At 42.5% G+C, this 25843-nt stretch overlaps 1 protein-coding gene across 1 annotated transcript in view; it reads left to right on the plus strand.

Annotated features, from left to right (window-relative positions):
* Positions 1-25843, plus strand: part of SLC23A2 (solute carrier family 23 member 2) — a 91843-nt gene that overhangs the window by 51871 nt on the left and 14129 nt on the right. The window contains exons 4-9 of the mRNA XM_007463973.1: positions 1326-1483; positions 12863-12951; positions 13979-14049; positions 14998-15179; positions 25041-25161; positions 25686-25842. Of these exons, the coding sequence (XP_007464035.1) occupies positions 1326-1483; positions 12863-12951; positions 13979-14049; positions 14998-15179; positions 25041-25161; positions 25686-25842 (778 nt within the window). The remainder of the gene's footprint in view (positions 1-1325; positions 1484-12862; positions 12952-13978; positions 14050-14997; positions 15180-25040; positions 25162-25685; position 25843) is intronic.

Consider the following 25843-nt stretch of genomic DNA (forward strand, 5'->3'; position numbering starts at 1 on the left):
TTCACTTTCTGTTCTTTAAGTTTGAATGATCAGTTCATGCTGAGAAAATCAGTCCCATTACCCAGAGAGGTTTATTCACTTGGAGGTGAACTGTACCTGATGAGAGCTGATGCTTTGGTCCAGTTTCCAGGCCCCTCCAACCTTAGGTATCAAAGCACTTGGTAACCTGGACAGAAAGGCATCTAATAAAGAAGACATAACCAAAGGAGCTGACTGGTCTTGGCAAATAATTTCCCTAGGGCTGAGTATCTGGAATCAGATTTAAGAAACTCGTTTTTTGAAATGTTTATATTATAGATGTTTCTAGAAGTAGTCCTCCCTGTTCAGATAGGATTGGGAAACCTGTATGCATCATGCCCTTCTTGATAGTGCACAGCACTCTTAAACTTGTGAGCAGCTCTGGGAAGCCCTGGATGAGAATGTTCTCTTCTCCTTACCAAACACCTATTAGTGTTACACAGTTGGGCTTTATGGGCTGCAAGCAGCACATTTTGGCAAACATGACCAGAGATGGGGAACTATTAGGAAGAAACGTAGGAAGTTTGCAGAACAGAAGTAGGAACTGAACAGGCAGGCCTCTGGGAGGAAGGGAGGTGAGCAGTGAGGGCTGGAATGTCCTGCCAGGGCCACAAGGAATGGGGGAGGGGCCCTAAAGGAAGAGTGGGATGGGCTCTTTCTGGAGGATTCCCACAGCTACTGTGTGACCCTAGCCCTTCCCTGATTGCTGTTAAACAATGCCAGACCTTAGAAAAAGATGGAAAACTCTTTGTGCAATGAAGCTTGTAACTTTAATCCCCAGACCTAAAAGAATTAAAAAAAAAAAAAATAGACGAATTATCTCAAGAACATAGATGTGAAATTCTACATAAAATATTGGCATATCAAATCCCAGAAGAAAAATCTAGCATGACTAACTAGAATGGTTCAGTGCCACATGGTTCATGTTAACAGATTAGAGGAGAAAGACCTATGGTTTTAGCAATTGATGCTGAAAAGCATTTTAAAAAAGCAAATGTTCCCAGTAAGAATTATATAAATAAAACACTACCAGTGTTTGTATTGAGTACTTCCTTTGTGCTGCTGGATTCATGCAAGTAATAATTAATAATACAAGTTAGTGATAAGACAAGAAAATGTAATGGAAAGGAGAAATGCAAAAAACAGAGATGATTTGGCATATGATGAGAGTGTGTAACTAAAAAAACAAATTCTTCATGTGTGTAACTTTTTAAAAACAACAGGGGGGTGGGCAAAGTTAGGGTAAAATCAGAAAAAATACAAAGAAGGGTTTATTCTTTTCCCCTCTGTCTCCCTGTCACCCATAGCATTACCTGACGTGCTTCAGCGGCACCATCGCGGTGCCCTTTCTTCTGGCCGATGCCATGTGTGTGGGATTTGACCAGTGGGCCACCAGCCAGCTCATTGGGACCATTTTCTTCTGCGTGGGAATCACAACTTTGCTGCAGACAACTTTTGGATGCAGGTGAGATTGGAGCACTAAATTGGGGATGCTGAAGCACCCATGAAGCATTAAGCACTGCCATTCACCTAGGGCTGCTTAGAAGGACTGACTGGAGTATAGGGAGGTGTGTCCTAGTGGCATTTGCCCTGTCTTCCCCCAACGCTACTGTTTCTTCTCTAGGTGGGTGGCACCACTTCCCACCTAGTTGTGCAGGCTGGAAACAGACTCACTCTCAGCTCCTTCCATCCCACCAGCTGGCAGGGCGAGTTTTTTCTCCAGTACCCCCTCCCTGACCCCATTCCTGAAGTTCAGGCCTAGACTCTTCTACTAGGTTCCTAGTTGGTTTCCCTGTCTCCAAGGCTACTGGCCTCTGCCCTGCTCTGTGTGCCACTCTAGTGCCGTCTTTCAGTGTTTGCATCTTCCTGGGTGTTACCAGGCTACAGCCCTACTCCCTGTTTAAAAAAACAGATGTGCCCACTCTGTAGACTTCTCCCTTGTTTTCTGTCCCACCACCCTTCCAGCCCTGTCCCTGCACCCTGCAGTCCCTTTCCCTGCACTCACCCAGGGGTGAGTTCCTCCCCGAGCCCACCCTGCTGTCTTGCCATCCTGTTCTTGTGCTTCGCTGCAGCCTTCCAGTCCTGGCTTGCCCCTCTCCTCTCTGTGAAGCATCCCTGACTTCCCAAAGCCTCCTTTCTCTCTGAATTCCCACATATGCACCTTGTGTATGTTCTTCTAATGTGGCTCTTATTCCACTTTGTCCTTTTTTGTTTGTGTCTTTTCTTGCAGATTTGTGTTTCCTTCCTTTATGCCAGAACTGCACTTTGCATCCCCAGTCCCCAGCTTAAATGGGTATGGAGCTGGCATAGGTAGGAAAAGAACTGTCCTGTCTTACATCCTCCTGCAGGCTTGCTTTGTCCCCTCCTGTCCCCTTCTTCCACCCTCTTCACATGCAGCCTTTTCCTTTACCTTAGGGTGCTGCTCAAGGGGTGGAGCCTGTGGGGACAGGACTGTCCTCAGGGGAAGGACAGCAGAGTAAGCGTGCGAGTTCTGTCTCTCACTCCATTACAGACAGTCTGCCTTCCCTGCTAGGAAAATGGGAGCAAAGGCAGAGGGAAAAGAAGGCAGCTTGGGAATCATGGACTGTATTCCAGTGAGTCAGAATCCTCAGGGTGACCTTTACTTGAGCGGGGGCGGGGCAGGATAATATGGGAAGAACAGTGTTAGGGCATCCTGGTTGGCGGCATAAGCAATGTCCTTAGGAGGGATACGGCAGCTCCCTAGCAGTTCTGCTGATGGAAGGAAGGCTGTGAGGGCCGGCTAGCTCTTGGGGTTCTCAAAACCCCAGCCCCTGCAGGACTGCCTGCAGCCACCATGCTGAGCAGATCCCTTACCTCAGAAGGGAGGGTCTTCTTAGGGGACCCTGAGGGAAAGTCAGGGTGTTATTGACCTGTTAGGGGAAGGAGATGCGTTCAGGCATTCCAGAGAGGACTTGATTCATTTTCTTAGAGCCCAGGTAGTTAAATTTGGCTGGCAGCATCTTTCATTCTTTTGATACAGCATTCAAGGTTCTGTATTTCAAAGCCAGAAAGGATTAGAAAGCTTTTATTGACAGACTCAAGTGTACACAGGACACTGGTTCTCTGAGCAAATATTCTTTTTCTAAACAGCTAGCTTATCAGGGAACTTGTAGCACAAACCATCTGTAAATTTGGGCAGTGCCTGTAGTTGAGAATTGTTGGTTGACTTGAAGAGGGAATGAAAGACGTGTTTACTGTGGTACAGCAGGTACCAGGTGCACCTCTGCCTTGGTCTCATATCAGGGAGGCTAATCCTGACTGACAGTTGAGCCTGGCTTTGCTGGGCACAGTTGCCTAATGGTGACATAGTAGGGAGAGTCTGGGGTAACTTTTGGTGTGTGCTTTCAGTTATGGGAGGGCACCCGTTCAGGACCCTCTTGCCCATCGTTGGGGCACAAGAGACCTAAACAGAGCAGCCTGGGTCAGTGCAGTTTACCCCCTCCCCTCCCCCTGAAGGAGCACAGTGGAAGGAGGGGAAGATGGGGAAAGAGGAGTCAGTTAACTTTTGCTCTACTCCCTTCTTTGTGCTACAGCACCTTTTTCTTGCCTGGGATCCTTGCCTCTAGCTCCCATCTAGTAGGGAAACAGTGAGAAGGCACTCAGTGCCGTGGTTTCCAGCTCCACAAAGCCTCAAGCTGTTGTTGATACATTCTTTTTAGTTTTATCCAGCATATATTTGAGGGCCTGCTGTGTGAAGGTGAACCCAGATGATGAGGTGGGTGAGAGGCATTTCCTTCCCTGCCTGGTTGGTCACCACCTCTGGGGTTTGTTTGCTGTATCTGTTTATTCATGTGTCCCATCTCTCCCATCCTCTGTATCTCCCTGTCCTTCACCCTTTTCTGTTAAAACTCTTAACTCCTCTTTACCCATCTTGCCTTCCTTCCACGGTGCCCAAAGAGGCAGGGCTACCCCTTCTAGCTGAATCACCTCTCACACCCTTGCCCCTGGGTTTCCTGTGGGTTTTGTAAAAGAAGAGCAGAGATCTCAGGAGTGGCCAAATATCCCACTCCTCTAGTATTTCCAGCAGACCAAAGTTGGCACTCAGACCTCAGTAGAGTGGGGACCCACCTCTGGCACCCAGTACTTAACTCAGAATGGGGGCAGGGTTGAGCATCCCTGGGCCTATTCCAGAGGACCCACCAAAGCCAGAGCAGCAACATTGCCAGTGTTAGTTAAAATCAAGTTGTTGAATATTGTAATAATCAACTGTAATCCCATGGGCAGTCAGAATCTACAGTTTCCAGTAAAGCATTAGCTTTTGCCACATGGCAAATGATGGTTTCTTCCCCATTCGCACACGGGGGAGTGAAGTGAGTGAGTATGAGAAGTTAGAGGGACCTATGCAGCATTATGACTCTGGACAGAAGACCTCTCCAGCTCCCAGTTTCCTTTTGTGAAAATGACAGGAGGCTCTTCCTAAGGTGTCCTGTGGATGACACTGCCATCACTGTGGTTTTGTAGATTATCATAAGCTCTTCCTAAAATACATTTGGGAAGTTAGAGAGTATGAATAATGTGAAAAGCCTTTTAATTCTGCTGCTTGCTAACATAGACCCTCGTCGTAGACTGTGAATTATCATCTTAACAGACTTGTGCATTTACTTCCTGATCACAACAGGATCAAACAGATAAAGCAGTTAGGGCAGAGGGAATATCAAGGTGGGTCAGTGGGAAAGAAAGGCTGATGTGCCAAGAGTGGGGTTTATTCCCAGTATCACAGCCATAGGATTGCAGGTGGCCTGTACATGTTTGTTGGTGTTTGTTTGCAGTTCACACTCATTTCCTTAGGCAGAGAGCTGCAGAAGGAAAATCATGTTCAGCTTTCATGATTTCTAGGACAGATTTTCATACTTTTCCAAGTCTGAGTGGTTTGCCATGTGTCTGAGTTCTGTCCATTTCTTTGTGTGTTTGCCTAACACCTTTTGAGTACCCAGTACTCCCTTGCACTGGATGTAGTGGGTACATGGGACCTAGAGGCCAGCCATGGTCCATGCCTCTGAGGGGTGGGGCCTGTATTGTGAGGAAGCTAAGACCATGATTGTCGGTCTAGAACCGAGGAAGGAAGTATAAGCATTCCCATCCTCTGGGCTGTGACCAGGTCATCCCTGCTCCGTGTTTCACATGGGCACTCCGGTGAAGAGTGGCATGCTGTTCCTGGAAAGTTGTTTCATTCCATAAAAACAACCAAAATTGATATGGAAAAAGTGAGGGTGAAACAGATGTGTGCCTTTGCAAACCTGAACACAAGCTCAGAATGCCGGCTTTAAGATGCTATATTGTAAATACTCCTTTGGGGGCATGTTTTCCATGGGCTGGGCTGGCTAAGGACACAGAAAATGTGTCTGATGCAGCGTGTGCTGCAGACCCTCCTTCCTTCACTACACATCTCCCCTGGCATGAACATGCTTTCCTTTCCTCCAGAGATCATGACTTGTTTTGAAATGGAGGTCATATTTCTCTGCCCTAGTTGTGTGACTTCTGTGGCTTTAGTGCTTCCCAGGGCTTCCACCTGTTGGGGATGGGCAGTTTCTGTGACAGCTGCTTCTTCCATCCCTCTCCTCCCATCCAGGCTTTTCCTTCTTCCTTCTTTCCTTTGACTTTTATCCCCTGCAGTTTGCTTTCAACAAGGTCTTTATTGTCCAGTGCCCTTGGGTGAGGTTTCATATTGCTGAAATCAAACCTAATTCTGATTGATTTCAATCCAACCTACCCCTTGGGCTCTTTCCAGGAATTAGTAAAAAGCCTTTAAAATCCCAAGAGCAAGGGCAGGGTTCAGAGTCCCCTAACTCAGATGTTAGCCAGTGAGCAGCAGCTATGCCTCCCTGGCTTTGTGGAGGACTCAGTTCATGCATAACCTAGGCTGCCATTGTCTTTTCCATCAGAGACCAAGCTTTGATAGCAGCTCTGAGCTTCCCAGAGCCCTTGTCCTCGGGTGTTATGCATAGCTGGGGGTGAAGGAGGGCCCTCTGGGGCGGACCCTGCCCCCTTGCACACCATGCTAACCTCCAGCTTTCCCTGAGGTGTGCAGGTGCTATGTTTGGGGACCACATCCAGCCTTTTGTTCCAGGTGCCTCTTGGAGGCCTTTCTCTCAGCTCTCCAGCAAAAGAAAAAATTGCAGGTGGAGTGTCCCCTTTCTTGAGAGCCTCTCCTGGCCATAACAGGCCTGCTGTAGACACACAGAATATTGCTTTGCTGAGAAAAGGTAGGGTTTTGGCTAAGAGAGTCATTGTAGCTGGTGCAGCAGCCTGGTCTCTAACAGAGTTGTCTGCCCTGAGGAGTGAGCTACACTGTCTTCCATCTCCTTTGGTTCTGGGGCCTGTATGGTATAGGGGGCGGCTCCGGGATACTTTAAGGTCTCAAGTATAAGGCTTTGAACTCTTAACTGTTGATAAAATTTAGAAGAATGGAGAGATGCAGTGCTTGGATTGGGGTAGGGGAGACTGGGATTATCCCCCACATTCTTTTCCTGTATATGTGTTTGTGTGGGGGTGTATGTGCAGTTTTTTGAATTACTTGAGAATTTCAGGCAGCATGATGATGGCTCACCCCCAGATCTCTCCTAGGAATGAGGGTCTCCTGTGTAACCGTTTACCACACCTGAGAAAGCTGAGTTATATCATCTAATGTGCAGTCTCTATTTAATTTCCCTAGTTGTCCCTAAAATATCTTTTATGGCTATTCCCTCCACCTCTCTGAACTAGGATCCAGTCAAGTTCGTGTGGTGCATTTGTTTGTTGTGTTTCTTTGGTCTGGTAATAAACAGTTCCTACATTTTTCTTCCACATCATCCTCTTCTTAAAGAGTCCAGGCCAATTGTCTCGTTGAGCATCCCGTGCTCTGAGTATGTCTGATTGTGTCCTTGTGGTGGTATTTGATTTGTTCCACAATCCCCCTATTTGTTGTAAACTGGGAGATGGGGCCAAAGGCATAGTTGATTCAGGGTGAATATTAAAATTACTGTGTAGATGATAGTGAGCCTGTCATGTTAAGCAGGCTCTTAATAGCAAGTCGTAGGTTTTTCCTGCCCCCATGTAAAGAAAAAAATTACTGTTTATTTAACTCAAAGAATTATAGGTAGTACATTAAAAACATGGGGGCCAGTGAGAACCTGGAGGTAGTGACCTTGGAGGAAGGTTTGCCCTCACCAGCTGTTTTGAGGGGCTCTGGCTTCGGAGGTGGCATCACTCCCATTCTACTGTTTACCAGCTCTGTGGCTTTGGGCAAGTTACCTAGTCTCAAAGTCCCCTTTGCTCCTCCATAAAATGATAATAATAATAAAATTATTAGTGAGCATCAAATAAGATAATGCCTGGCACTCGCCCACACTTGCCTGTTGGTGCTCATTATTTTAGTGGACCCTCTGGAAGGGTGGGTGTAGGTGAGGCAGATGGGGTGCGGTGGGCAAGGCTGGTATGCCAAATGTAGCAGCTTGTCCTTGATGACATGGCAGGGGTTGGGTGTGCTCCTTGGCCACATGACCATAGGTGAACTCCTTCAACTCTAGCTTTTCTGGGTGGTCTCCACCTTCAGTGAACATGCTGTTTCTCTGTTTGCTAATATTTCTGATGCTCCGGGAGACTAGGAGACTGACTAAGTCCTCTTAGTATATGTGGGGTTAATGAATTTAGTTCCCCACAATCTTTTTTCTTTGACTGTCACATCTCACTTGCCCCGTATGTTCCCACTTGTTCTAAAATGCTCATCTTCTTCCTCATGGCCCACTGATTCTCCCTTTTATCATTCCTTTTCAGGCAGGTGACTGCCTGGCGAAAGCTGTACAGGGGTAGAGCAGCACTACACAGGAGCAGAGGATAGAGCTTCTTGTCAAATACCCAGAGGGAAACTCTTTTCTTTTTTTTTAAATTTTGTGTTTTTTGTAACTATTTGACCTCATTCTAGTATTCTAAGGACCATGTTATCATCCTCCCCCATTTCTCCTCCCAGAAAGGCACTTTATAGACATAATTTTTTTCAGTCATATCTATTGAGGGGTAATTGACACACAGTAAAATTTTCCCTTTTTCACTTGCATAGTTAGATGAGTTTTTACCCATGTGTACAGTCACTTAATCACCACCACAACCAACACATAGAGCATTGCCACACCCCAAAGAATTCCTTTATGCTTCTCTGTGACTGGCTAGATCTTTAAGTAATAAAACAAACTTTTGACCTGAAATAGTTGATACTATCATGCTTGAAAAGGTTATCAAAATTGTACCCAGCCAACCCTCCTAAATTCCTGTGCTCTGTCTGGATGAAGCCTTCTACTGGGAGCTGGGAGAGGAGCCAGTCGGCTGCTTCTTATTGAGGTTCCCTAGGAGTGTGTCTAATTGGAAGTGTTGACTGAGATAGTTCATATAATTTTGATATTTACATATAAGACCAGAATATCATGGACTTGAAGATAAAGGTTAGATTTGCCTTTAGTTAAAAGTTTTCTTTGAAAATGGATTAGAGATCCAAACGTAAGAAACATGATACTATATAACCATTAGAATAAAACGAGGGCAAATTCCTTTATAACTAGAAGTTGGGAAAGACTTTTAAACTAGGACTCAAACTCCAGAAACAATAAAAGGATGATAAATTTGATGCCATTAAATGTTTTAAAATTTTTAAGCTTTGCATTGTAAAAATATACCATAAACAAACAAAAATGACAAACTGGAGAAAATATTCATAATATAGATAAGTTCTAATATCTCTAATATAGAAAGAACTCTGAAAAATCAAAGTTAAAAATTACCAAAAATGGTATAGAAAAAAAGGACAGAAGCCATGAATAGCTATATAAAAAGCTACATAATGGCCCTTCACCATAAGAAAGGATCAAATTGACCTTATAATAAGAGAAATACAAACTAAAGCTACCCTGAGATACCATTTGTCTCCTTTGTCAGATTGACAAAAAATGATTTTGACAAGCCACTCTGATGGCAAAGCTGTGGGAGAACAGGCATTGTTACACATTGCTGTCAGGAGTGAAAATAATTCAGTCCCTGTGAAGAGGAATGTTACGATATCTAGAGTACATATGCATTTATCATTTGATCCAGCAACCTACTTCTAGAAATTTACCATGGAGATATACTCCCACAAATGCAAAATAAATACAAAAAGTTTTTTTTTTTATTGCTGTGTAATTTGTAATGGGAAAATAGTTAACACAACTTAAATGCCTATCTGTAGGAGACTATCATACATCACACAATGAATTACTATGCAACCCTGAGAAAGAATAAGAAAGATTTCCATGAACTGGTATACAGTAAGTTCTGGGATATATTGAAAAAACAAGTTGCAAAAGAGTGTGTATATGTATGAAGAAACAAGAATAAGTTAGAAATTAATAAAAATGGTTAATGATCAATAAGTCAGATTTGGGGGTTGGAGGGGATAGGAGTGACATTTTCCTGGTATATCTCTATATGGTTTGATCTTTTTTAACTGTAAAATGTTCAACATATCCAAAACATAAAATCTAAAAGGATGAAGAAACACAAACCCTAAAATTGAATACAAACAGAAACAAGTGAACCTAACTTTATGTCAAATTGCTGGCCACATGGTGAAAAGAATTAATTCACAGACTTTAGAACATAGTACTTTGCACACTCTGAATGGGATATATTCTAAGAAAAAAAAAATACAGAGAAATCTTAAACTTAGTAGTCTTGTTAGTAGTGACATTGGTATAATTCTGGAACTGTGCTGCTTTGGGCAAGTTTGAGACAATTTAATTATTAAAAGGAATAGTCATGGAAGTATATTATTAAATTGAATAAAAAATGAATCCATGTGTCTATGGTGATATTCAAAATAAAGAGGGAGATAAAAATTGGACAAAAAGGGAGCCGAGAACAATTCCTAGAGGAAGTGGTATTTTCTCTGTGCCTTCAATATTGATTAGAAATGGAGCATTAGAAATGAATTGATGACATAAGAGATGAGCAAAGGCTCAGAGGCAAGAACATAGACCGCTTGCCTGGAGTGCAGGCATGTAAAGTGGCTGGTGAGAGACTAGACTGGGGAATGGGTTCAGGTCACCTGGACACCGAGGAGGAAATGAGGCACGTCCAGCAGGGTTTTGAACACAGTAAGAGCTTGTCTGGGGCTGGTTAGGTTCTTTTGCTGTCCTGGGGCTAGAGCCTGACATGGGAATGTGTCACTACAAAGGTGACTGTCTGCTCAGGGATTTTTTCTTAATGACATCCAGCAACACTATTAACTTTAAAAACTTCCATCTGCAAAAATCCATTTTTGGGGTATCTTCACATATTTAAGATACACTTTCCCTGTAGTCAAGGTCGGCAAAATTTTTTCCATAGAGTGATAAGCAGTGAATATTTTAGGCTCTGTGTTCTCTGTTTTGACTGTTCAGCTCTACCACTGAAGCATAAAAGCAGGCACAGACAACTCGTGAATGAGTGAGGGTGGCTGTGTCCCAGTGAAACTCTACTCAATGAAAACAGTAGTTTGCCAGATTTGTTTCACTGTACAGTTTGCTAGCCTCTTATGTAAAGAAAAGCACAGTTTAATTCGTTTCCTTTTCAGTCATCAGTAGAGAATAAAATAGCAGACAGTCCTGTCTGCTTGCAGAGCCCAGGGATCTGGGGTTTAGGTGATTGTGTGAGTGAAGAGCCCCAGGAATTGACCAGCTTCATGCTGGGGAAGTGCCTGAAAAGCCACTTTATCAGATGAGAATATCAAGTGCTTTATCATCTTCAAATCTCTTTTTTGGAAAATTGGCTTTGTTGATTTTGATCCAGGGGAGCTCTTGTTTAATGAAGTAGTGTGCTCTCGCTGCAACTTTCCCTAAGAATATTTCAGTCAAGCCACTGATTTATGCTGCCAGTTATGGAGACCACACTTCACTGCTGGGATACTTACTGTAAGGCTGCTGCTTGTCTTTCAGCCAGAGCTGCTTGTGGCAGGCAGTGTGCGTAGCTGCAGAGTGAACACATAAGCCGGCATGTGCATCTTTTACCAGGTCATCTTGGGAGACTTTGTCTGGGGCAGCACATGTGAGAATTTTCTGTTAGCACCCACTTTCAAAGGAACCCAGGGGCCTGGTTGTGTGAAAGTAAGTGAGCTCCTTTGCAGCAGTGCTCTCAAGGCCTTTGGTCATGGTGAAAGCCATAAAATGCACTCCCTGAAAGGTGCCCAGGCAACAGTCAGGTTCAAACTGAGGCTCATGTCACCGGGAGTGGAGCCCAGAGCCAGTCTTCACTTTCCCACATCCAGTGAGTCACCAATGCAGGGTTGATTGCAGTGGTCCTAAGGATGAGATTTGTAAATGCAACCCATATTACATTGCTTGAAATATGAAATGATAGTAAAACAGATGCTGTTTGGACCATTTGAAGTAGCATCCATTCCTGATTAGATGCTGACCTCCCTTTACCCTTTCAGTACATTTCTGAAAAATCGTGCTTAAGGAATTTTTGTAAATCAAGCAGCGTTTTCCTTTTGCTATACATTCCCACTTCAGGGGACCTTCATTTCCACTTTTGATGGTACTATGCGCCAGGCCCCTCCAACATGTAATTATTAATGGATGGTTGTGGAGGGCATGCCCATGGGAGTGGCCACTAGCATTGCATCTGGTTTGTACTGTGCAGCCTGCCTCTGTGTCTTAAAGCCAGCATCTCTCAATTGATTTCATTGCAGGATTAAAATGGCCAGGAGAACAAAAGAATCTTAACCCTCATACAGCTCAGAATAGTGTGTACCAGCTCTGGACTTGTAAAGCGGCTACATGTCCTTCAGCCAGAGCCACTGTTTCTCAGTCCAGTTACCGTATCACTCAGGGCAGAATATGCTGTCAACTCAGAGGAGAGCATGCTGGGTTCCTATCCTGCTGGCCAGGACACTGATTCAAGGCTGCTTAGGAGTATTTAAGAATGATCTGGACATCTAGGAGTTCCTAACCTTGCTAACCAAAGGCTAGTTTCATATTTTACCCCCAAAGTAATGTTAAAGATAGTGATTGAGTTCCCATGTTAGCCCATTATACATCTCTAATAATAAATGACAAAATCTTTTGAATTTGAGTAGTACCAGTGCTCATAAAGTCAATATGAAGTATCTAAAATGTGATTGAATGATGGCATCTGAGGATCTCTGCATTTAGTTTGACATTGGAGGCAGGAAATTTAACAGAGTCTGCAAGCTTTCTGGGTCCTTTAAAAATAAGAGTTTGAGCACTTTTGAGTATTTTTTATGATTAAGAATATTATATCTACTGTTGATTTGTAACTTACAGTTTTCCTTTTCCTCAATAGATAGATAGCTCACGTGATTTTAATGCTTACCCTCAGTGATTTAGGGCAGTTTTTGACTTACAAAATGGAATGACAGGGGGAGATAGATTTTTTCCATGATAACCAATAAGAATTTGAAAAGGAGGAGGAAGAAGAGGAGGAGGATGGTAAAATAGAAGATGTACGCTGATGTTTAATAAGGAGCTCACAAGCTCAGCAGGACAGAGACATCCAAATGCCTGCATCCCCCACCCCCAAGGGGAAAGGTGGTGATGGCAGGGGCTGGTGTTGGGGTGCTGGCACTGACCACAGAACTCCCCCGGGGCCCACCCTGGGGCTGTCTGTGGGGAGAGCAGCAGGAGGGGAGGACAGAGAAGCCAGCATCCCTGGCTATGTGGCCAAGGACATCTTTGCAGACTGGGGCTCTTTCTTCCAGGTGTGTCTGCATTTACTCATGTGCTGTTTGTCTATGGAAAAGAGTGTTAAGCTGTCAAATAGTGAACTACCTCGGTAGTTCCTGATGCCGTGATCATGGTTTTGGTCTCGTTTCTTTTAGGTTACCCCTGTTTCAGGCCAGTGCTTTTGCATTTCTGGCCCCTGCTCGAGCCATCCTGTCTTTAGATAAATGGAAATGTAACACCACAGGTAATTGCAGTTATTTCCACATATGTCATTGGGGTCCTTTAATGCAGGTGATAGAAGGGAGGCCTGGGCGTGCTGCCCCCAGCAGTGTTAAATCCTTTCTGGAATCAGGCACAGAACACACAACCAGCAAACAGCTTAGAACGCTCCAATCTGTGGATCGTGTTTCTGTCTCTCTCTATCCACTTGTTCATCCCTAACCCCAAAGCAAGTAAGGACCAGAAAAGGACCTCATTTCTCTGTGCTAATGAAATTGATAAATATGGGGAAAGAATAGAAAAATATTTGTGCTATTTTTCTGCCTCTTTCTTTCAGTGGATTTTTTGAACCACCAGTTAAATAACTCTCTTTGCTGCAGTAGCATCCCTTCTCTGAAACATCTCTGCTTTTTAAGGATCTGGCTGCTTTGGTTTTCTGCAAATGACTTTCATTCCCCCTCCCATTCTCCTCATAGTGATTGCAAAGATCCTTAAATAACCCAGTAAGGTCAGGAAGAGATCAGATAGGGGATTTGAGGAAATCACATAGACCTGTTGTACTCTCAACAATTTAAATATTGTTAAATTTTTAGGTTATAGGAGCAAAGTTTTCTAGCCCTTGTTTCCTTCCTTGCTCCTAGGAGTTACTTTGTGACCACTGATTTGATTTAGGAACAGGAAAAGGGTCTCTGTTTTATCTAGGTTTCTAAAACCTCAATCAGGCAACCTTGCTATTGGGCATGTCAAAGAGCTGCTTGCAAAGGTTGGTCTTTGTATTAGGCTGGGACTAGCAATGTATATCACTAGTTCAGTCAGCTTTTGAGAAGCCGGGAGCTCTTGTTGATGAATAAACTTGGTTAAATTAGCAATGGGGGAATTCACCTTTCAGTATGATATGCCATAGTGTTGTAACTTGAATTTTAGGGATGAGTATTTATACAAATATACTTACAGCAGGGAGGAAATTCTTCTTAAAAAGAGTGAAATGAATATGTCCCATGAAACATCAGTGTCACTCCAAGAAAAATTTTGTCTTTGTTTTTGTTTTTAAGATGTTTTGGTTGCCAATGGAACAACGGAGCTGTTACATACAGAACACATCTGGTATCCTCGGATACGCGAGGTAAAAGATAAACATTGTCTGCTTATGGCTTCTTTGTGTTTCTACTCATTTTCAGTGTTGGTCGTGACCAGTAAATTGCAGTTGCTCTTTTTTTGTTTCAGGTACTGACATGTTCATTTCTGTTGTTAAAGTAAATTTAGATGGCATCACTGTAAAATAAAGCATGCAGAAATGCTTTGTGTGACCAGACAGTATTGTTTCTTACCCTCTTTTCCATCCTCCTTTCTCCTCCTCTCCTCCTGTGTACTCACAGACCTGTCTGCTTACACCCTCCGGTGTAACAGCTCCCTTTGGAAAGAGCCACAGAGTAGATAGGTTGCAGAACTATTTATTCTGGCCTCAGTGTTTGCCTGTATTGGTGGAAGGAATTAAAGACACTTGTCTGCTTCAGTGCACTTGAATAGAACAGGGTGTAGGAGTCCTTAGATACGAAGAACAGCTGACAGTTTATCCAGATTTTCCAAAACCTATAAGATCATTTACCATTAGTTCAGAATTAACACAGATATGGCCATTCTGCACAGTAGAAACATTCCTTTAGAATTTTTGTCAATAACACTATCTTCTGAATGTCCTGCAGCGACTCACTTTTTAAAGTCAAGAATCTTTGTACTGCATTGTTCCTCTGAGGCTGGTTATGAATGTTGTGTCTTAAATGAGAATTATAAATTATGTCTGTCTCAATCAGTGAGAATAGGCAAGCTGACTTTGTGTCCAGTGCCCATTTCTGTAATACTCTTACATTAGTCAGATTATACTTAAGTTTGCTAGATCCCAGTAACCCCCACTGGTTTCTTTTGGGGTTTGCCAGGAATTTTCGAGCTATGTTATGCCTGTTGTATAATAACTTGGTGCCTTACAGAATTATCAGTTGTCGTTGCAGGTGACATTTAGAGTGTGTGATGTATAAGAAGCTTGCTCTTACGTCTGTGTCCTCTCTTGCTCCAGATCCAGGGAGCCATCATCATGTCCTCATTGATAGAAGTGGTTATCGGCCTCCTAGGCCTGCCTGGGGCTCTGCTGAAATACATCGGACCCCTGACCATCACACCCACGGTGGCCCTTATTGGCCTCTCTGGTTTCCAGGCGGCAGGAGAGAGAGCAGGGAAGCACTGGGGCATCGCCATGCTGTAAGTGTTCCAAGACCACTCAAAAGTGAACAGTAAAAATCTCCCCTCTTCCCAACACTGAGGGACAGCCTCTTTGAATGTTTTGAACATTTATATGAACTTCAGGAGACACTTAAATTAAGATTAGTCTGGTAGTTTAAACTTTATTTGCTTCATGTCAGGGAATTATTGAAGTAACATGCAGCCAAGGTATTCCAAAGACAGATTTGGCAGTGATGTGTAGAGGGAGGGTTGTAAGGTTTTAAACTTTGGGATGGGAGTAAGATGGTGACACCATTAGCTCTGGACTTTTGTGGTCATGCCACGTCTCATACACATGAGCTGGAATACCAAGAAGCTGAATCCTTTAGATGAGACTCAAAAATACTTCTAGACTGGCAGGAGACAGAGATGCTGCAGGAGGTGTGTTGGCATCAAAGGTGATGTGGCTCCTCGGTCAGACAGCTCTGCACGCCTGTCAGGAAGCTGTTATTCCTTCCAGGGTCCTGCTAGTCAGTGCCAGTCCTTTTGCACAGTACTTGAAGTTGATTAAAGATGTCACTTAGCCCTTTTTAAGTAATGTCAGTAAAGACATCCAGGACTTTATAAGATTGATTATTAGAGCCACAGAATTCTATATACCACAGATAGAACCCACATTCTCTGTGTGTATCTGTAGATCATATGTAAGAGTTGACCATATCATAGGGAAATGGTTCCAAGACTCTAGAATTTTACCGATCAGTAAAATTGCTTAAAAAATTTAATAACAATACAAGAGGATTTCTAATTGTTTTTGTTTTGCTTTGTAAAATGTTCTGTAATTATTAAATAACAAGCAGTACTCGTTGAGCCTGTGCATCAGTGTTATATACCACTGGTTGTATATATTATAAATTAAGGTCGGTACCAGTGTTATCCCTGTTTAACAGCTAAAGAAATCGAGGGACAAAGATGCAGAGTTAGTTGCCTGGGGTCACACAGCTAGTAAGTGGCCAAGATGGTTTTCATAACCCAAATAGTCTGACTAGAACTTAACCCATAACACTTAATTCTGTCTCTCTGTGTTAGAACATGGTTTACAAATAAAGTGAGTCCTTGCATAATTGTAATCCCATGTATCATTATAAATTAAGGTATAGGAAAGTATCCAGTGTTGCTCTTAATTTTCTCATTTCACCAAAGGTTGTCAATATTTCCATACCAGGATGGGTAAGTATAAAGCACGTAAGAATGTTCACTCAGTGAAATGCAGTAAGTTCCAAAAAGGAGAAATTGTATTTACCATCACGCAGTAAACTTTAGGAACCAATAATAAAAGTGAACAAAACCCCCAAATGACTTAGAAGCAAAAGAACACCATTGTAAATAACTCAGAGAGGAACTCAAAACTTCACAATTGCTGACAATTTAGCAAATGATGACGATAACAGCACTGGTCACACAGAGCAGTCAGTTGTTCTCAAGAAAAGTCAAATAAAAATGAAGTACATGAAGAGCTTATCTCCAGAAACTAGAAAAACATGATAAAAAATGAACACAGTGAAAGCAGGGGAAAGAATTAGTAAAGATACAAAAAACATGAAACAGATAGAAGTGATACATCCCAAAGGTGGTTCTTTGGAGAATGGCAAACATATACTATAGATAGGCTGCTGGCAGGGCTAATTAAGGTGAGAAAGGAATGCACGCACAAAGAGAGGGATAAAACTGCAGCTCCAGGGAAGATGTGTTGAATCTGTGTTCCTGCCCCGAAACTTTAAAAAAATAATAAAATAGGTGGTTTCCCAGCTCTTTCATTTGATAAATAATCAAAATTGACTCCTTCTCCCCCTGACATCTGGATATTAGGGCTCCTCAGAACTTGGTCCTGGGCCTCCTCCTGTCCACATGCTCTTCCCCTGGGACATCTCATCCAGTTCGCAGCATCAACAGACATGCATTATGCTGGTGGCTTCCACAGGAACCTGAAGCCCAGGCCTCTGAACTCAGACTTAGAGAACCCCTGACTTGCCCTCTCCATTTGCTGTTACACAAGACATTTCAAACTTCAAAGGAAGAAAACTCCAAACTTTTCATTCCCTCCTTGCCCCCAAACCAGTTCCTTCTGTCATCCTCTCAGTGGCACAGCCACACACCCAGGTGCTTAAGCCAGAAGCCCTGCAGTCATCCTTCTTTCTTCACTTTTCCTTATTCCCCATGTACAGCCCATCATTCTGTCCTACCTCCAGAACAAACAAATCCCCAGCCTATCCTCTGGACTGTCATTGCCACCACACCCAGCCATCACTTCCAAACTGGTCTCCAGCTCCTTTTTTGTTCCCTTCCTGTCAATTCTCAGTCCTGTAAAATGCTTGGCCATTATCTCTTCAAGGCCTCCTCTTCTGTCTCCTCCTTTTGCTGGAATTCTAGAAGCTTTTAGGTCTTGTCATCACAATGTCTGAAACCTCACATGCTGCCCCTTGGTGGTCTGTTTACATCTCGGGCTTGGCACTCTGGGCCTCTTCTCTTTGGACTCTCAGGTGTTCATGGGAAATGATCTTGAATTACTTCAAAGATGCCCTCCTCCCCTCCATCCCTGCTTGTCTCTCTTTTTCTGGAACTTCTAGAATGTTGGTCCTCCCAAAGTCCTCTTAACTTTCCTCTCCTGTCTTCCATCTCTTCGTCTTTTTTCTCTATTCATAGGAATTTTCCTCAGCTTTATGATTCCTTCCGTCGAGGTTTTTATTTCTTCTCTCCTGTCTTTTAGTTTCCAGAGCTCTTCTTTTGTGCTTGGGATATCAGCTGTATGAGGGCAGGGCCTTAGCTCTATGCTAGTTACCATGGCACTGCCAGCACCTGGTTCACCATCTGTCCCAGGGCAGGCGTTCAGTGAGAACATTGTGAATAAATGAAGGGGGAGGGTTGAGAGGTGTGAGCACACCCTTGACCATGGGAAGAAAAGTCAAAGATGTTGTGGAAGGACTTTCATTCCTAAAGGATGTGCTCCATTGATTAGACAGTGAGTGTATTACATCTTCAAGGAACAGAGAATTCCTGCACTGTTTAAACTGTTCCTGTAGCTTTGAGAAAGAAGGGAAACTTCACAGTTCTATCCTGATGGCAAATCCTGACAGAGCTAATGCAAAAGGGAGATTCTGGACCAACTTTTTCCTTCCTGGGGTTGTGTAAAACCCTGAGCAAATATATTCAGGTAGTAGCATCTAAAGCTCAGCATTTTTGTCTACTGTAAGGCTCCGTGCAATCTCTAAGATGCAAGTGTATAGAAAACTTTCAGAAAAGAGCCTTAGTTTACAGCTCTGCACATACTTAATTTTTGAAGTGCTACATCTATAAACATAATCTGAAAAGAATGTTTCTTGGAACATGGTTTGGGAAAATGCCACTATAGATAATATAATAAAAGAGCAATGTATTTATCATTTCAGGAACTCAAGGATGATTAAATATTAGAAAATTTATTAATAAAATTCATTATAGGTCTCTGGTGGGTTTTATTAATAAAAATCATGGTGACACATTTTTAAAAATTGATCAAGTTCAACCTACGTCCCTACTGCAGACTGTTGGCAGTGATAAATAAGATTTTTAAATGCCCCATACATTAATGGTGAAAGACTTAAATTAGGCCTGCCTATTGAAATCAGAAACTGAGATAAGCATGTTTATTATCAGTATCATTTAAAGTTGTTCTGGATGTGTAGCCAATGCGTAAGACAAGAAAATAAAATAATATGGATCAATACAGAGAAAGTCAGGGAGAAGGAAATGATGACTTGCCCTTAACAATAATTAAAACACATTCCAGAATTTAATAACAATACTGTGACCTGAGACAGGGTGGACATTGGTAGAGCAGAGTAGGGAGGCTAGAAACATAACCAATAAAAAAACTAATATTTAGTATATGATGGCAGGTCATATTCGAAATCAGTGAGGAATGGGAGAACTGTGTAGGAAGATAATTATTTGGAAAAATAATAACCAGATTTCTGGTTTATATCAGAAATACATTTCAATTACTTACATATAGAAAATAAAACCATGAAAATGCTACAAGGAAACCTACATTAAGTGTTTAATCACAAAAAAACAGGTGAGATGAAGCAGATATGGAAAGAGGAAGATTGATTTTACTACTGATGAATTTAAAACTCATATCAAAAACCAATGAAACTAAATTTTAAATGAATCTGGGAAAATATTTATAACAAACTCCACAAGAAAGGCTCATGTTCCCAATTCATAGAGTTTCACCAATTAATTTAAAGGAGAGAGAGTCCTGGTGGAGTAATGAATGAAGGGTATGGTACGAACAACCACTTAACAGAAAAAAAGAAATACAAATAAACCAATTAGTGTTTAAAAAGGGTTGCCCTCCCTGGTTATGAAATTGCATATTCACATGGAACGCTTTAGCAGTGGGGGTATTGGTGGTGGGTCAACATGGGCTCCTGAGTCAGCCAATAGATGTGGCATTTAGAGGCAGACTCTCAGGGAAGAGGAAATGTGGTGAACGCATAAGTCCCGTGTTTTTCCTGAGAATATTTATTTTCTGTTTACTTTTCTTGTGGATAACTTAAAACCTATTCAAAAGTAGAATAGTGTAATAAAATGCCATGTACCATCACCAGATGCTCAAGAAAAGTCTCATTTTGTCTGTACCCCCAAATTCATTGAAATTCTAGGATTTTGAGGTTTAATAATAAACAGAGAAATCTAAAGTAAAGTAATAGTCCCTCCCACACACCCCCATCCCTCTAAAAAATCTTCTCATGAATAACTAACAAAAATGTAGTATTTATCCTTCCATGTTTTATATTATTGATGCAGAAATACAAACATGTGCACGTATACAGCTTTACCATTATTTTATAATTTGTTTTTCATCCCAATAATTTGTCGGGGTCACATCTCCAAGACAATGTGTTTAGGTCTTTTTCATTCTTTGCACAACTGCACAATGTTAAGTAGTATGAAATAGTCTATATTAAACCATTCCCCAGTTGATACTCAAGCACGTTGTTTAAAATATTTGCTGTTGCAAACAATGCTGAAATACCTATTCTCATGTGTAAAGAATGAATATTAAAATAAATGATATACAGTTTTTTAAATTGATGAAGTTGGTAGGGATTTAAAAGTATAAGACCCTGTGTTGCAGTGAGTAGCAAATGGACACTCTTTTTTTAAAAATTTATTTTATTGAAGTATAGTTGATTTACAATGTTGTGTTAATTTCTAGTGTACAGCAAAGTGATTCAGTTATACGTATATATACACATTCTTTTTCATTATGGTTTATCACAGGATATTGAATATAGTTCCCTGTGCTATACAGTAGGACCTTGTTTTTTTATTATTTTGTTTGTTTGTTTGGTTTTGGTTTTTTTTGACTGCGCCACGCAGCATACAAAATCCCTCCCCTCCCCCCTCCCCCTTCGCAACCACAAGTCTGTTTTCTATGTCTGTGAGTCTGTTCTATTTTATAGATAAATTCATTTGTGTCATATTTCAGATTCCACATATAAGTGATATTATATGGTATTTGTCTTTCTCCTTCTGACTTACTTCACTTACTGTGATAATCTCTAGGTCCATCCATGTTGCTGCGAATGGCATTATTTCATTCTTTTTTATGGCTAAGTAGTATTCCATTGCATATATGTACCACATCTTTTTTTTTTAAGTGTAGGTGTTTTTTTTTTAATTGGAGTATAGTTGATTTACAATATCATGTTAGTTTCTGTACCACATCTTCGTTATCCATTCATCTATCTATGGACATTTAAGTTATTTCCATGTCTTGGCTATTGTAAATAGTGCTGCAGTGAACATTGGGGTACATGTATCTTTTTGAATTAGAGTTTTCTCCAGATATATCCCCAAGAGTGGGATTGCAGGATCATATGGCAACTCTGTTTTTAGTTTTCTGAGGAAACTCCATAGTGGCTGCGCCAATTTGCATTCCCACCAGCAGTGCAGGAGGGCTCCCTTTTCTCCACACCCTCTCCAGCATTCATTTTTTATAGACTTTTTAATGATGGCCATTCTTTTTTTTTTAAATTAATTAATTATTTTTGTTTGCATTGGGTCTTCGTTGCTACGCATGGGCTTTCTCTAGTTGTGGTGAGCAGGGGCTTCTCTTGTTGCGGAGCATGGGGTCTAGGCGCTCAGGCTTCAGTAGTTGCAGCACACAGGCTCAGTAGTTGTGGCACACGGGCTTAGTTGCTCCATGGCATGTGGGATCTTCCCAGACCAGGGCTCAAACCCATGTCCCCTGCATTGGCAGGGGGGTTCTTAACCACTGCGAATGATGGCCATTCTGGCCGGTGTGAGGTGATACCTCATTGTAGTTTTGATTTGCATTTCTCTAATAATTAGTGATGTTGAGCATCTTTTCATGTGCCTGTTGGCCATCTGTGTGTCTTCTTTGGAGAAATGTCTATTTAGGTCTTCTGCGCATTTTTCGATTGGGTTGTTTGGTTTTTTGTTATTGAGTTGTATGAGCTGTTTGTATATTTTGGAAATTAAGCCCTTGTTGGTCACATCAGCAGATGGACATTGGTCTCTGTGTGGGATTGTAAATTCACCCAACCTTTCTGTATGTATTTAGCAGTTTGTATCAAACACTTTTTAATAAGGTGTTCACTGTTGGACAGATCTGTTCTAGTCCTAGGAACTTGTCATAAGGAGACATTCAGACTGGTGCCAGAGAAGGATGATTCATTGCAGTTGTTTTTGTTGCTCCCAATGTCGTACCTTAGGGGACATGTTTAAATAAGATGTGGTACATCCACTAGATGGAACGCTAAGCAGTCACTAAGGTGCTGATGCAGGTTGCCATCTCTTGAGGTGAGGGTGTTAACTGAGGCTGCAAGCTAGTTGGGAAGCAGCATGTAAAGTATGATTCGAGTTTGGGCTAAATGATGACCTGTTTGTGCTCTAGGGGCAAGGATGACATCAGATAGTCCTGTCTCCCTCTCTAATCCCAGTGCCTGGGACCTGATGACATGCTCTAAAACAGGGGTCTCCAACCCCCAGGCCACGGACTGGTACTGGTCCTCAGTCTGTTAGGTACCGGGCCGCACAGCAGGAGGTGAGTGGCGGGCGAGTGAGCGAAGCTTCACCTGCCACTCCCCATTGCTCACATTACCACCTGAACCATCTAACCCCCACCCCACCCCCGTCTGTGGAAAAATTGTCTTCCACAAAACCGGTCCCCAGTGCCAAAAAGGTTGGGGACCGCTGCTCTAAAAAGCCCTGGGAATTGATAGACCAGAATGCTGCATGCTTATCGCCCAATGTGAGATGATGAGCAGTCTTCAAGATTTTGTCTCCTTTTGCTTATCAGCCTTTTATAATTTTTCTACATCTTAGTATGCATTGCTTGCATGATATAGGTAAGGTCAAAACAAAGGTAGACATCTATAACACACACGCCTACACACACACACACACACACACACACCCTACACACACACACACTCCTAACCACAACACACACACCCATATACACACACCCCTACACACACACACACACACACACACACACCCTACACACACACATTCCTAACCACAGCACACACCCAATACACACACCCCTAAAAATACGCATATACACTCCTGACCACAATACACACACCCATACACACACACACACTCCTAACCACAACACACACCCCCATATACACACACCGCTACACACACACACACACCCTACACACACACACACTCCTAAAAAAAAAAAAACAAAGGTAGACAAACAAGCAAAATGTAACATGAGATGGAAAACACCTGATGTGGTGGACAAGAACCCTGGCCTGAGGATCCGGGCTCAGATCCTGTCCCTTATGTGCTAGGCCCAGTCTTATGAACTCAGACACATCACCCACTGCTGAGCCTCTGCTTCTGCCTCTCTGCAGTGGGGCTGCCTGCCCTACCTGCCCCACAGGTGTATTTGAGGATAAAAATAGAAGAGTAGTGTTCACCTGCTCAGTTCACTTACTCAATTTCAGTTGCCATATTTGAGCCTGAGATCTGGGTGACCTTCCTTGTATTCTGTTATGTGTTTCCTTTACATTTTTAAATGTGCTTTGAAAAGTGAACACCATAATGCAGGTGTAACTGTCAGGTGGGATGTTGCCTGCGATAATTATAACAGTAATAATAGATACCAGGCTTTTTTGGATCTTAGTATATACTTTGGAAGAAAACCAATAACTTTTTTAAGACATGAAAATTTTACGTTGGTCTAAGTTTAAAATACACCTGTTTTAGTATCCCTCATTATCATACTGGTTTTTGTTAAACTTCACCTTCCTGGGGGAGTTGGAATAACTTGGGCACCATTTATGTTTTCATCCTTGAACTGGTACTGGTCTGATGACTTTGTGGTGGTACCAGGTCAGCAAAGTGCCTGCATAGAGGGGGAGATGGTAGAGTGGTGGCCGGCTGCAGTCAACACCTCAGGTGGAATGTGACCATGAAGCTGCAGTTGACCAGCTCTTAATGAAACTGATAATTCCATCTCAGCAATTAGAATTGTGCCCAGGAACAATTAAGCTTAACTTTGACTGAGAATCAACTCTTCCTGCCAACTCTACCTCAGGTTGTAAGGGAAAGAATGAGTCCCTATGGGTGATGAGACATATTGTTGTACGCCTTCATCATTTCAGTGGGGGGAAGCCATCCCACACCTGCCACACATGGGGCACCAGATGGATGAGGTTGTGTTGGGTCCTGCTGCAGGGGGGTGACCAGCCGACCTGCCTCCTGCAGCATTCAGTGTACCTGGGTCAAGAGTGTGGGACTCGGTAGAGAGAAACTGTTGAGTCAACCCAGGCATCCCTTCCCTCACAAACAGTGTGAAGGTAGTTCAGAACCCAGGCTGTAGAGCTAGACGTCTGGCCCACGTAGCTGCATGATCTTGGACTGCTGGCTTTGTTTCTCTTTAAAGTGGATGGTTATAGAAGCCGCTGTAGAAGGATAGGATGATGGGCAGGAAGACCTATGTGTAATGTCTGACACAGAAACCTCTCAGGAATATTATTATTAATATTGAATTCTACTGTATATAGTTTTCTTAAATATTGAAGTTTTACTTTTTGCTTTTTTTTTTTTTTTTTTTCCTTGCGTTATGCGGGCCTCTCACTGTTGTGGCCTCTCCCATTTGCGGAGCACAGGCTCCGGACGCGCAGGCTCAGTGGCCATGGCTCACGGGCCCAGCCGCTCCGCGGCATGTGGGATCTTCCCGAAACGGGGCACGAACCCGCGTCTCCTGCATTGGCAGGCGGACTCTCAAGCACTGCGCCACCAGGGAAGCCCCTACTTTTTGCTTTTTAAAAGTAATTTATGTTCCTTACAAGTAAATCAGAAAATACAGAAAAGTGGGGGGAAAAAGGTCACAAATCACATTGCCACCTGAAGCCAATCCTTGTGAGCATTTTGGATCCTGTCCTTCTTACCTGTTTGCATGCATGCATGCATGTGTGTGTGTACATGCACTCTTGTGTGGTAGCTGCTTTTTAGTTAATTTATAGTTGTAATTATACTGTGCAGTATGTTGTATCTGGCATCTTGTTTTGTTCCCTTACATAGTGTGAGATTTTCCTATCGGTGTGTACATTCTTTGGGTTTTCTTATTCTGTTAAGGAATATTTAGCGAAAGCATTTACATGGCAATTTCATTTCCATATCTAGAAATGTTAAGATCTAAAAATCATTTCCAAAAAATATGATTTCCCAAATGATAGAGGACTAGTAGCTTTGTAGAGAAATGAGTTGAACATGTGTGGTCAATTTTGCCATTGAAGATTTGAGTATTATTTTTAACACAGACATAACAGCCTTTAACCTAGATCATTTTCTTTCTCTCCTCAGGACAATTTTCCTAGTATTACTGTTTTCTCAATATGCCAGAAATGTTAAATTTCCTCTCCCAATTTACAAATCCAAGAAAGGATGGACTGCATACAAGTTACAGCTTTTCAAAATGTTTCCTGTGAGTAGTCACCTTTTTTTTTTTTTTTTGGCAATATTGCCTTTGGTTCATATGTAAAATGTTTATATGAGAAGAGGGGTTTTAAGCAGATCATCCTGGGGGGACCATGTCTGTGTGATGATATCAGGGTACTAATGACCATCCAAATCACCATGGACCTAAAATTTAAAAGCAGTGGAAGTTTCCAATGCTGGAGTCCTTTTAGCAGTATGTGAGAGGACATTGATTGTCCTTGGAATTGAAGGAGGTCTGACTCCATGTGGCCTTTTCAGGCCCATTGTCCATTATTCTTATTTTACTAGCCAGATTCGGGCTAAATCACTTTACTGCATAAAATTGCTCTCTCTAAATGTGATTCCATTCAAGGAATAGGTTCTAAGCAGATCCCTTATGTGTTTTTTCTGCAAAGTACTGATGATGATGATGGGCTCTGGGGTATGATATTCTGACTGCAGGAAGGCGTCTTTTGCCAACAACCACCACTTCTGTTGGCCTGACAGAGCTTTTTCCTTTGACCACTTCAGATCATCCTGGCCATCCTTGTGTCCTGGCTGCTCTGCTTCATCTTCACAGTAACAGATGTCTTCCCTCCTGATAGCACGAAGTATGGCTTCTATGCTCGAACTGATGCCAGGCAGGGTGTGCTTCTGGTAGCCCCGTGGTTTAAGGTCCCATACCCATG

The sequence above is a fragment of the Lipotes vexillifer genome, unplaced genomic scaffold, assembly GCF_000442215.2.
Source record: "Lipotes vexillifer unplaced genomic scaffold, Lipotes_vexillifer_v1.1 scaffold101, whole genome shotgun sequence".
NCBI lineage: Eukaryota > Metazoa > Chordata > Mammalia > Artiodactyla > Lipotidae > Lipotes > Lipotes vexillifer.